This window comes from Xyrauchen texanus, chromosome 10, assembly GCF_025860055.1.
Source record: "Xyrauchen texanus isolate HMW12.3.18 chromosome 10, RBS_HiC_50CHRs, whole genome shotgun sequence".
In the NCBI taxonomy this organism is placed as follows: domain Eukaryota; kingdom Metazoa; phylum Chordata; class Actinopteri; order Cypriniformes; family Catostomidae; genus Xyrauchen; species Xyrauchen texanus.
Window position 1 is genome coordinate 39,529,123 of NC_068285.1, and position 13,370 is coordinate 39,542,492.

At 38.6% G+C, this 13,370-nt stretch overlaps 1 protein-coding gene across 3 annotated transcripts in view; it reads right to left on the minus strand.

Annotated features, from left to right (window-relative positions):
* Positions 1-800: 800 nt before the first annotated feature.
* Positions 801-13,370, minus strand: part of LOC127650593 (semaphorin-4A-like) — a 48,465-nt gene continuing 35,895 nt past the window's right edge. For 2 of the 3 annotated variants that reach the window (XM_052136094.1, XM_052136093.1), the window contains exons 6-15: positions 12,774-12,879; positions 11,915-12,037; positions 11,629-11,756; positions 10,536-10,717; positions 10,248-10,392; positions 8,677-8,866; positions 7,176-7,291; positions 6,067-6,224; positions 4,506-4,594; positions 801-3,734 (exon numbers count right to left, since the gene is read on the minus strand). In XM_052136094.1, the coding sequence (XP_051992054.1) occupies positions 2,866-3,734; positions 4,506-4,594; positions 6,067-6,224; positions 7,176-7,291; positions 8,677-8,866; positions 10,248-10,392; positions 10,536-10,717; positions 11,629-11,756; positions 11,915-12,037; positions 12,774-12,879 (2,106 nt within the window). In that variant the 3' untranslated portion in view covers positions 801-2,865. The remainder of the gene's footprint in view (positions 3,735-4,505; positions 4,595-6,066; positions 6,225-7,175; positions 7,292-8,676; positions 8,867-10,247; positions 10,393-10,535; positions 10,718-11,628; positions 11,757-11,914; positions 12,038-12,773; positions 12,880-13,370) is intronic. The other variant, XM_052136095.1, reaches the window with a different exon arrangement.

Genomic DNA, 13,370 nt, shown 5'->3' on the forward strand with positions numbered 1-13,370 from the left:
CATTTCCAGTAATGCACTTATGATGAACTTGTTCTGTTCATTTAAAGCTGACACGTTCATTTTTCGACGTTAAATACTTTCTCCAAGGGCGTAGATTTGGCTTGAACATTGGAAGGTGTTGGAAGTTTCTACATGTTTCCATTGATAATGGTATAAATTTTTGGGGGGTTGTACTTGCTTGTTTTGATTATGGGGGGGGTACCTCCCCCCATCCCCCCTGGAATCTACACCCCTGCTTTCTCCTATCCCACCCTAATATGATCAGACATTCATAGGTCAATTTCCTCATAAAATGTAAACACTGTGTCTTTGGTGTTTGTGGCCAGGGCCGTAGCTAGTGGGGTGAAATGTAGTAATGATTCCAGGGGCCCACAAATCCTGGGGGCTCCACATCAAATTCTAAACTGTATTTTTTAATCGGAAGGGGGCTCTGAATACTTTGTGACGGCCCTGTTTGTGGCTATGCAATTTGCTATAGAAGTGTTTGTTTTGAGCAGCCTGTCCAGCCTGACACAACTACATTGACTCAACCAATGGCGGCAGTTAGGGGCGGGGCTATCTGTTTGAGTGAGCATTGGCAGACATTGGAAAAAGCTGTTTGAAAGCAACATTTCTTTTTTGCAATTTTGTTTGGTGACGCTAGTGGTGCAGAAATGACAAACATCTGCTTTAAAAATGAAAAATATGAAGCTTGTTTTGTTCAAGGAACATCCTTGCATCCTTTGGTGCAACCTAGTGATAGCAAAAAGAAAACTTCTTGCAGACAAACTATTTAAATAATCTTTATTTTCAAACTGTCTATTAACTTTTAAATAAAACATAAAGATACAATAATTTTGTAAACAGTGGTGTGCAGGTATATGCATTTAGTCCTTTGAAAGGCTTCACATATTTGGGCTTTGAGTGGACTGATATCCAAAGACAAATATTTAATGTTCTTTGAACCACAGAAAGAACTGTCTAGCAACAAAACATGTTATCCATCAATGGTTTATAAAATTAACATTTGGCAATTTACAAGTGATTTCCCCATAATGAGGATTTCAACTCTGTACCATTCAGCGTTACATTGCAGCCCTGGGAAACAAACTAAGGGACAAGTGATTGGTTCAGTCCCTTTCACTACAGTGGATTTGGTTGCAGTTCAGCCCAAATATTCGATAGAGGTAACCAGGCTACACACTTCTGTATCAGGTCCAGAGTACTATAATAATACTTTTTTGAGTATCATTTCAATATTAAGATATATATCTAGAAATAAATGATAGAGAAATATCCAAACTGAATGAACAAATCAACAAGTACCCGTATTTGCACATGCCTGATTCCGAACTCTTTACACAATAAACATACAAAATTCTCAGCAATTACATTAAACCACTTTGTCTTTGAAAGCTTTCTTTTCAATTGGTGCCATGACTATGAAAAAAAAAGAAATGTGTTAACAGAAGAATGTTGTCTAAATGTTCAAAATTAGGAATTAGACAAGAAAATAGAACATATGCATAGGTGATTCTCATGAAACCTATCAAGTAAAACGTCCAGGTCATATTTAACCCCTATAATAATAATAATAATAATATGAAATCATATTTTGCATAAATAAAATGAAGCCTACATTCAAGATATTTTGCACTGTGACATTATTTTCAGGATACATTTACCCCCCAAATTCTCATTAAGCCTCTGGACATTTGACTTTTACTATTCGTAATTTTTTCAGTGATTATTTTAATTACCGTAACAGTCAGTTTTTCACTGTATTACAGTAAAAATGATGCACAATGATGTACACAGTTTTTTGTTTTGTTTATAAAATCAGCAAAAAATAAAAGACAATACCAAGTCAGCACCACTATGCTGTATAAGTACTTACTATAATTAGTAAATCAGTTTTTGTCATGTTGCGGTAATGAGAATATTACAATGACCATCATTTTTCCCATTGCAGTAATGAGAATTTGGGGCTAAAATGTGCGCTGCTGGCATTAAAATAATTTCACAATATAATAAATAATGGTTAAAAAATGGTTATAATAAAACGGTTAAAAAAAACAGGCTTCATTTTCTATATGCTAAATATTTTCTTGTTTCTTTTGATTTTGGAGTCAAATTGGACCATGACATTTTCTTGACTGGCTTCATTAGAATCACCCACATAAACTAGAATAATATGAAATTCGATGTGTAACGTAGCAACTCTGAACAACAAGAAACTATGTTATAATGGACAAACGTGGAAATTACGAAAATTTGGAAAGGAACTAGTGAATCAACCCCAAGTCGATATTAAAAGCTTACAAAGTAAACCAAAGTACTTTCATTTTTCAGCTACCTGTTAATAATAGACATATGATAATTTAATTAGTTATGCGATCTCTCTAAACATGTCTTATCATTTAGGTCCATCAAAAGTACATTTGTAATATAGGTTTATTTAACTGAACTGATTAGACTAAAATATCAATTTAAAAATGTAAGTTGAGCGTAATTAAAAACATGAAATTTGATCTCATTTTGAGTTTGTCTGAAAGTGGTTTGAGAGAGGTTTAAGATCTATGATACAATTTACACTGAAAGAAACAGTTGTCACATAAATTACAACTTAAATATTTACAAACCACAAAATTTACAATTGTACCAACTTCTAGAAAGGTCCAAGAGCAGATCTTTGAGTCTTACAGCTCCAAAGGTTTGTTAAAGGTTGCAATGTGTTTTTTTTTTTCCAGTTTTCTTTTCTTTCCGAGTGCAAAGTGATCGTGCCACTAAAGTGGTAAAGGAACAAAGCTCAAAGGTCTGACACCGCACAAACCCAAATATGGCTCAGAAAAAACTGAATATAATTTAAACACAGCGCATCTGCCCTCAAATGGGTGTGTTGGGAAGATGGCCATTCGAGCCGTTCAGCATACTGTTGCTCAGTGTAATGGGAGATTTGCCATTGTGCGTCTGACCGTTATGTGACCGTCCATTGGGTGCCTTTCCATTCCGCTTTTCCCCATGTGGCGAGTGCCCTCGGAGAGTCTCTCTTTCCTGGGGCGTTGCAGCTCTGCCCCTCTCAGCATCCCTGCAAGAGGAGGGCGTCTGTGGGACCGTCCTGCTGTGACACGGTTGCTGAAACTTGTAGAGGGCGATAGTTAGCAAGGCGCTGACACACAGAGCTAACAAAACGGACACCACAACTAGTTCCTGCAGGTAGCTGGGTTTGTCAGCGAGCTGGAGGTTTTCACCAGGCTCACTCATGCGAGATTTCTTCACTTCTGATTCAAACCAGCGAGTAAAGTTCCTGCTTTTCTGTGTGGTGACTGCCGGCGTATCATTGTAAGCAACAGTGGGCTCAGGCTCTTCAGTTTTAGGCTTTGGCTCGGCCCGTGTGGGTGTCATCCACCTGTTTGTGGAGACCGGGTCTTTACTGCCTGCATCAGCGGCCAGGGTGCTCTGTGAGCGGCTCGGGGTGACTGGTGGAATGGTGGGGTTGCTTTTCTGTTTAACGTGGTAGACGATGAGGGTTTGGGTGTAGCCGTTTTCCTCAGACTGGCACAGGTAGTGTCCCAGGGTGGATGGAGTTGCAACAAAACTGAGGCTGCCGTTGTCTGGTTGAATGTAGATTTTGGACGAGAGCTGGCTGTTTGGACGCTCCCAGTGGCGCTTGGCGAGGTGTGACGCTTTGGGACACAGCAGGTGTACCACCTCGTTTAAAGACACAGAGACTACCTCACCTGGAGGACAAACAGCTAAGGAGGTCAGGGGTCAAGTGTCAGTATACACAGGACACCACAATGGCGACACAGACGTCTTTTATGGCACTTTCCATGAATAGAATCTGTCAATGTTAAAATACTCACTTCAAAAGCATTGCCACAAGAAGTTAGCATTCTATGTGCGAGTTTCCCAGATTACAGCGTTACCATCATCATGGCAACGAAGTTTTAAAATTGGTTCTAACTTTATACAGAAAAGATTAGTGAGTGATTTTATCACACTAAAATCATGTTAATGTGCATATTGTTTACGTCTTTTGGCTATAATTTTGAAACAGTGAGTATTTTAACGTTCCATGATTGGCCCCCATTCACTTCCATTGTAAGTGCCTCACTGGAACCCAGATTTCTTTAGGAAAAGGAGGAATGAGTCAAAATAAATGTTGTGGTAAATCAACATTATGCCACAAATACTGTTGATTGATCTTAACTTGAAAAATAATCGTCTGAAAAATGTCTCTGTTGTATAATTTTAATTGTTGGATAAAGTCAAGATGGTCAAGACCACTGAGGTAAATCTACATTTCATGGAAAGTGCCATAAACAGTATTAACTCACTCAAAGATCTAAGTATACTTATTAAATGGTACGAACAGTTACAAAAGATTTGCAGCCAACTGTAATTATCATGTATAATTAAAACAAGGACTGAAATTTAGACCTTAAAGTTATAAATCCCCATAACAGACACATTCATGCATTGATGTGTAAACATGGAAACATTTATACATCGATTCTGCTCACCTGAGGGGGATCGGCCCTGGCCCGAGCGCGACCTGGGGGTCACAGATTTACACTGATCCGATACATTACCCCCGTCTACATCCTGGACACTGCGAAAGGACAATGAAAAGACGTAGAACGATCAGTTTAGCCCATCTATGCATTGCTTAAGCCAACTTCAAAATGTTTTTGAACTCTTACAGTGGCCCCAAAGTTATTCGGACACTGAAGCCACATCTAAAAATATATGGGTTTCATTATATATCAAATCAACTTCACTTTTTGTCTATTACTTTTAATGAACTGGTGTCAAGGTGATTCTTTTCATTGGCTATTTAAAGTCAGTTATCAAATACACTGATATCCAGGCATTAAAGTGTGGCTTAAGTGCCCGAATACTTTTTGGGGCCAGAACACACTCTTGTGTTTTCCTATCTTGAAATGTTTTTATTGTGGGCATAACAATGTTGAAGCTATTCATGTTAACGCATAAAACATCTGCAACTGGCACACATTATACCAGTGGTTCTCAAATTGTTTTGGTCACACCCCCTTTTAAAAAAAAAACTTTCATGTCAGCCAATAATTTGATCGAAAAGATTAACTTCATTTACTTTCAACCCTTATGTCACGAACTGTTTTTTTATTTCAAAATACAATGAAAATTGTATTTTTCATTTACAATTACATTGTTCTGTTAATTTGTGTATACATTCTGTGTTAATATATTAAACGTTTTAATTATGTCTATATATTTTTAAAACATAAGAAATGAAACAAAAGTGAACCCCCCCCACCCCCACCCCCCCCCGCACTAATCAGCATTTAAATGTAAAAACATTTTAAATCTCATTAGAAAAAATTTTTACACGGGAAAGTTATTTTGAATAAAAACTGATATCTGCGAGGATGTCATGACCGAAAGAACTAGGTAGCGAGTACAAGCGTCCGACATGGGCTTCCTCAGAAGGGTGGCGGGCTTCTCCCTTAGAGATAGGGTGAGTAGCTCAGTCATCCGTGGGAGTCAGTTGAAGTGGTTTGGGCATCTGGTAAGGATGCCCCCTGGCCGCCTCCCTAGGGAGGTGTTTCAGGCACGTCCAGCTGGGAGGAGGCCTCGGGGAAGACCCAGGATTAGGTGGAGAGATTACATCTCCACACTGGCCTGGGAACACCTCGGGGTCCCCCAGTCAGAGCTGGTTAATGTGGCTCGGGATAGTAAAGTTTGGGGCCCCCCTGCTGAGCAGCTGCCCCAGCGACCCGACTTTGGATAAGCGGTTGAAGATGGATGGATGGATGGATCTGCGAGGATTCATAACTTTGAATGGAAATCTGCCTCAGCAGTCTCTATAAGACTATTTTTAAAGTCCACATCCTGTTATATTTAACAACTGTGATTGGCCCATCCTGGTCAGCGTGGAGAAAAAACAGTTACCACGTAACAACGCTGTCTACATGCTGTTTTAATAGCGGTCTGGAATTCGAACAATAATTTATACCACGTTAATAATAATGAAAATCTCAAATAACCACAAAAATAAAAACGGACCTAAGATCATTTAAAAAATACCATGGAATAACTTACAGCTGGTTCTGATTTATTTCTGTGCAGACTTTCATCACAGGGTCCCAGCCGCAGAAGGGGTCTCTGGCTAGAATACACTCAGCACAACTCCAGTAGTATGAGCAGTTGGACACAGGTACTGACACCACTCCTTCTGAAGAGCCTATCAAAACTACACCCTGCAGGAGAGAGGAGAACACTTACATTTCATTTGAGTAGCAGTGTAATGTAAGGACTTGGTTGTGGCATGAATTGGGCAATGAGAAACTTTGTGTAGCAACTATTATTATGGTATTATGAGTAAAAGAATACTACACAATGCTGTAACTTTTGGGTCTTTGGACCTGATTTAAAAACAAAATCACATCACTAGTAGTTTTAATTTGAAAATTAATCATAATCTGAATGTCAGTCATAAAGGTTTGGTAAAAAATATATTTTTAATCGATGACTTGAGAAGGATAGTGAAGGAAAAGCAGCCAACAAATGTCCAGCATACATCTGCTTTAACATGTGAACGCTGTATTTTGGCTTCGCTATATGCAACACATAATTTTAACGATTTAAAACAGACTGAATACTGTTCACAAGACTCTCCACTGTCATTTAAGGGTTACATTTCTGGCGCACCGTGTTAAGTGCCACAACAGCATGACGTCGATTTCCGTGAAGTGCTCCTACGGCACAGCTTTACAGGAAATCAGCTGTAATGTCTGTAACGTCCCTAAAACATGACTGACTGACTGACTAACACTTCTGAACACAATAAATTATTTGATGAAAATCTGACACAACTTAGTCCCACTGTCCACATATGTGGACATCAATTCTATTTGCTCAAGAATTTATTTTTTGCTTATTTATTAGGTGCTACTAGTTGCAACTCAAAAAGGGAAATGTAAAATGCACACAGCAGTCACGCGGGGGTCTCAGGAGGTTCAAATTGTCATGCAGTTTGTTAAGCGTGTGCAGAGCTAAAATCTAGGCTTTAACAGACTGGTAGAGAGTCAGATATTGTGTATACATTGATTGTAACTTGCCCTGTGTTAGCGTATGTATAAATACACACACACACACTGACAGTTAGCCTCTGAGTAAAGCCAATAAATGACACGTGAAGTGAAAGTTACCTTTGAGATTGAAATCAGGAGGTTTTTCACTAGCTGAGGTTGATGGAACACCTGGATCTCCTCAATGATGTGGGCTCCTTTCTCCAGAACCACAGCTTTGTGCAGGTAACCTGAGTCTAACAGGGGCACAAAGGAAAAAGGGTTAAGAAAACAAGGCACAAAATCAAACTCAGTTCTTTGATGTGGTTTGGCTTGCTCACAGTCTTTTATATAGCAGTATATGAGTATAGGTATTGCACCAATTATAATGGATAGTGGCGGTTAGTTTAAGGGACGTCAGCCAAAAGGTTGGGGGTCAAAGCATAAGGTAAACCTTTACAAGATAACTGTGGTGCCCTTAAAAAATGATATGACCTTATTGTAAAATGTTACCAAAATATCCCGGCTCAGTAGGTCCTTAAAATGCAAATGAAAGGAGATTTCTCTTTGAAGCTCCAAAAATCACAGACAGTCAACATAACTTCATCCATACGCCTCCAGTGGTTAAATTAATGACTTCTAAAGCGATAAGATCGCTTTTGGTGCGAAAAAGATCAATATCTAAGTATGGCATGCTTCCGGTGAGCAGCGGTACGCGGGTGTGATGTAATCACATTGCCGTTTGAATCACTTGAGAACTTAGGCATGTGCATCACAACCGGAAGCGCAGCGCTGTTTACAAGTGAGAAAGAGGAACGGCGTATAGTAGCTTGGTTGGTTTTGATTTAGATCTGTAATTATCTGTTTCTTTACTCACAATGGTGCGTTTGTGTGCTCATCTTGGATGTCTCAACCGAGTGGAGAAAAAGAGATTACGTCTGTATCCATGACAACACGAATATGTCAGACGAGAGACCGCTTGGACTCCACCCTCTCTTGAAGTGTTGGATTATAGTTAAAGTACTTAAATATTGATCTTGTTTTACACCAACAGCAATCGTATCACTTAAGAACACATTAATGTAACTGATGGAGTCGATAACGTTTATGCTGACTGTCAGTGATTTTTGGAGCTTCAAAAGAGAAATCGCCATGAACACTCATTTTAATGACCTACTGAGCTAAGCTAAGACTGAGCTAAGATATTTTTCTATTTTCTTCAAATGTGTTCTGGTGAAGAAAGAAAGTCATACAAACTTTTTGGGTGAACTATCCCTTTAAAGAGAACTGTTCATGCAACTGGTGTTGCTTTATGGTCTAATTAACAGCAAATTAGAATTATAACTAAAACCCGGGTTTAGTCTGAAGTGGTATACATTATAACATTAAGACATTATAACATACTTCTGCTTGTTTAAGCCACACTCTCTTTTGATAAGCTAAAAAAGGCTGTATGAAATACTATCTGTTAAAAATTGTGCAGGTCCTCAGATGTGTAACACAATGGATTAGCAATGCATTTGGCATTGTTATTTTCCAATTTTTACAGATATTTCAATAAACCTACTGACAAAGGTTTAAACTCATGCATTATCATGCAGTCTAACTGAACACCGACAGACTATGATACACCAATATTTACCTGTGAGCAAGTAGAGCACAGTGTAATCTCTGCCGTGGGCTCCCCGCACTCTCTGAGCTGCGATATTGCTGTAGCTCTGATCAGGAGACACCATTGATAGGCCCTTAGTAACTGGCGGAACATTTTTGTCAGCTAGGAAGTTCTCCTTAACAAAGCGCAGCGTGTTGTCTGACGCATTATGGAGGCCACACTGTGGAGATAAAGATGAACTTTGACCAGCTTGAAATAGTTAAGGACAACCTTCAAACTTTTCTTTCTTTCTTTCTTTCTTTCTTTCTTTCTTTCACGCCATGCCAGCTTCTATGGCTATATTCATGGTGGGAGCCAGGATTAGTTATTTAAATAAGGTGTTTAAGATACATTTTTCCTTAAAACCTAAAAACTAAATTTGGATTCACCTGGTTAAAAACCTTTTTCAACTGAATAATACAGGCTCCTCAGATGTGTAGAAGTATGACAGTCCAGTAAAATATGTTTAATGGATAGTGGGTTCTGACAAGATGAAATTTTCTCCTGATAGTAAAAATTGGTGTGTGATTCTTGCATGTCCTATCCGGCATCTTGTGTAAATGACTTGATCCCAGCGATTATTAAAAGGGAACACATATCATGGTCCAACAACAAGATTTATTTAACGTAATTTGTTGTTTAATATAAAATGGTTGTACCACCGTAAACCCGCTTGTCATTGGGACCGAAAGTGTTAAAACCTTTTAAAAGAGAGAGTACGTCTGGTGGTAATTGTGTTTTTGAAGCTATATGGCTAGAGGATTAATAATTGCAGCTCCGTAGAATTTGCCCTGATACCACGACAGTTCCATTGGATGATAATCTGATCTAGTTCGGATTACTCCGTCACTGTAGTTCAAAGTTGGATGAGGAGAACTCCAGAATCTGTCCAGATCATAGTTTTTTCACTACCTTTACTGTTACCGCCATTCCTGCAATACCATATTGTGTAGTGAAATGGGAATTACTCGGCACAAGAGCACGTCTATTTTCTGAGGTAAAGTCGGTATCCAGGTCCAAGAAACTTTTTTTAGGTGTTGTGTAGCCATGTTTTGGGTTTTTATTTTCCTCACCTCTGCTCCCCACCCACCTTGGAGCCCAAAAGTAAGGGATGCACAGTGCTGCAGATCTCCAGCAGATTATGCATCAGGGATACAGGGATGATATACTCAAGCAAAATGAGCAACAAGTAGCTCAATTTACTTTATTGACCCTTACCAGAAACCAAACCAAAATAAAACAAAGAACACTGGATATCCCAGATAGTTCTTCTACCATGTGTACACCAAGTACTGGATTCAACCCTTCCATAAGCATTAGTTCATTGGTTATGAGGAGTGGAAAGCTTGGGCTTGGGATTATGAGCTGAGACAAGAATCAAATCACTGAGAACACTTTATGAAAAGTTGATCAAGGAGGAGTTAGGTCCTGACTATGCAATACATGTTTATGCTCGTCAATAATTTTTAGTTTGTTCTCCAAAATAGACAAATGTTGTGATATATTTCATGAGACTAAACTCATTGAATGCAGCTTCACTCTCAGGATGCTATGACACTAACCTCTCCAGGGTTTGCCATTTTCTCCTGCAACCGTGTGCTCCATTTTAAAGTGTCCCGATTCAAAACCTTGTAGTTTCCTCCAAACACCTCTTTAATGCTCTTGAGGCTGAAAGCACATACCGCTGAACGACCCAAGTTCACCTGCCTACGAACACCAAAACAAATCAATTATAGAGAAAAAATAGAGCGAAAATATTGGGTTACATTTATTTAAACAAAACAAAAAAACCCTTCCTAATTTCATAGGAATAAAAAGCTCTTGTAATAAATCTAAGCATGTTTCCTCACCACTGAGAACTAAAAATCCCATAGAACAGCGTTTCATCCTCAGAAGTGCCCTCTGGTGGTGGAAGGGTGACAATATCCTGCAGGACATTGTATGGCAGTTCTTGGTCAGCTTGACACAGTAGCTGAGCCTTGGCAAAGGTGGTCCAGCGTCTTTGCAGAGTTCGCTGCCCACCCACATCACTCTAAACATAAATGAACACCAATGACATTTTAAAAGAATGTTCCAGATTAAAACATTTCACTCTCAACATTTATGTTTATTGAGACACCCAAGTTTGTAATAACAAAAAAAAAAGAAAAAAAAAGAAAAATAAATATATATATATATATTTATATATACAAAGAACGCTACAGTGCAAAATACACTTAAAAAAAAAAAACATTTATGGGATTTTTACTTCAGGAACTACACTATTGCACAATCATAAGTGCATAATTGTCAAGCTGTTTTTTGTTTGTATTTTCAAACTATTTTTACAAACAAGCTCACACACACAAGTATATACTCACAGAGCACTTTATTAGGTACACCTGTACACCAACTTATTCATGCGATTATCTAATTAGCTAATCATGTGGCTGCAGTGCATAAAATCATGCAGATACGGGTCAGGAGCTTCAATTAATGTTCACAATTACCATCAGAATGGGGAAAAATGTGATCTCAGTGATTTGGAGCGTGGCATAATTATCAGTGCCAGACGGACTGGTTTGAGTATTTCTGTAACTGCTGAACTTTTGGGATTTTCATACACAACAGTCTCTAGAATTTACTCAGAATGGTGCCAAAAACAAAAAACATCCAGTGAGCAGCAGTTCTGTGGATGGAAATGCCTTGTTGATGAGAGAGGTCAACAGAGAATGGCCAGACTGGTTGGAGCTGACAGAAAGGCTACAGTAACTCAGATAACTGCTCTGTACAATTGCGGTGAGAAGAATATCATCTCAGAAAACATGTCGAACCTTGAGGTGAACGGGCTACAACAGCAGAAGACCACATCAGGAACTTTGCAAGGGCCGTAGTGTTCCTAATAAAGTGCTCTGTGAGTTTACATGCACATACTAGAAATGTATTATTTTATGTAACACTTACAGTGCAAACTTGGGCAATGCGAGACACAGTAAACTTGTCAATGAAGTCGTACTCTCTTCCAGTCTCACTGAAGAAGAAATAAACCTTCTCCTCACTGGGAATATAGGTGGAGCTGATGAATGTAGGATCTGGAATTTCATTAGCATGAAAAAAGATAAATGATGCATAAATGGCGAGTAGTCAGGAAAACAGCTCTCTTGTTCCAGCTAAATTAAACTCAGTCTAATCTCTTTTGCTTATACTTTGCTTTTTAGGCAGCAAACAGCATAAACAAATATTTTCATACCTTCTAGCCACCCGAGTGTATCATCCAGTTTGAGATCAACGTGGCTGCCCTCACTCAAGTGTCGTGAGATGACGGGTCGATTCCCCCTATAGTCTGCTACTGTTCCTGTGTACAGCTCTCCATCTGAAACACACAATGAAACATATTATACTGTGTGAAATCACATACTGTACAAATAAAAACATGCATCAATATCATTCCTAAGCATTCATACTTTCAGTCGTCAGCTTCTAGCAAAATATGTTACCCTAAAAGATTAATCATGTGTAGTAACCTATTCTCAAACATACCGCGTCACGATAGGTCAAGTGACACATGAATACCAATGTTTGCCGTTGATGAAGTTATGACGTAAATAGTCATTATGCTGTCATCTGACTTCAAAAGACTTGTAATGAGGTGCATGTATAGACTACTGTTATGATACTTTATTATGGAGTAATATTAGCCAAATAAGCATGCACAAATGCATACTTCCAAACGCTGCACCATCCAGGCAAATTTTGGATACTATTTTCAATGCACTATTATTAAGGATGTGTTAATCCTTATTTGGCACAATAAAAAAGGATGGACAGTGTGCCAACTGGGATTCACCTTGACTTTAATTAGACTGTAAGCCTGATTGGATTAATTGAATGATTGTTTAATGTTGTGTCACAGCTGAAGTGGTAAATGTGAAGTGAATATTCTCAGGCTTCTAAAGTCACATGTCGGCCACCCAAAGATAAGTAGATCAGGGTTAGGACGTAAGAGCAAGAGGATTAAGAGTGTCCGTTCACCATTTCTTTCTTTGCTTTTCCCTTTCTCTCTCTTTCACGTCTGATTTACGTGCTCCAGGCAGTGGATGAATTCTTACCTACAGTGATGGCCGTGTTCTTCTGGTACGGGTCGTAAGGGCAGCGACCTCTGCCTTCTTCGGGCTTACCGCTGGGGCCTAGGGCCATAGAGAACGTCTTTACATTCTGTGGAAGGGGAGCACATTTAAAAAAATGACCATTAAAATGATTCATTTTGTTTTGAATCAAACTACATATTATTACAACATTTTTTTTTTTTTTTTATTATATTAACAACCAGTTAACAGTCAGTAAATACAATGATTTAAGCCTTAAGTACACATGAACTGATTTTGAACTTTTGAGTCGAGAAAGATGGTCTTTTCAACCAGTTCATTTAAAAGAGTCATTTATTGTGAATCAAACTACACTGGTCATGTTGAATAGTTGAACAAGAAACACTGGCATTTTTTAAATAATATTAAGAGTTAGCATTTTAGTGCAGGGATCCTTACACATGGTCAAGAACTCTTAAAGTAATATTACAGGTTCAATACAAGATAAGCTCAAACATAATGTTGACTACCACAAAAACATTTTGATTTGCCCCCCTTTTCTTTAAAAAAGAAAAAATCGAGGTTTCAGAAGTGAATGGAGACTATGTAATGTCAACAAAC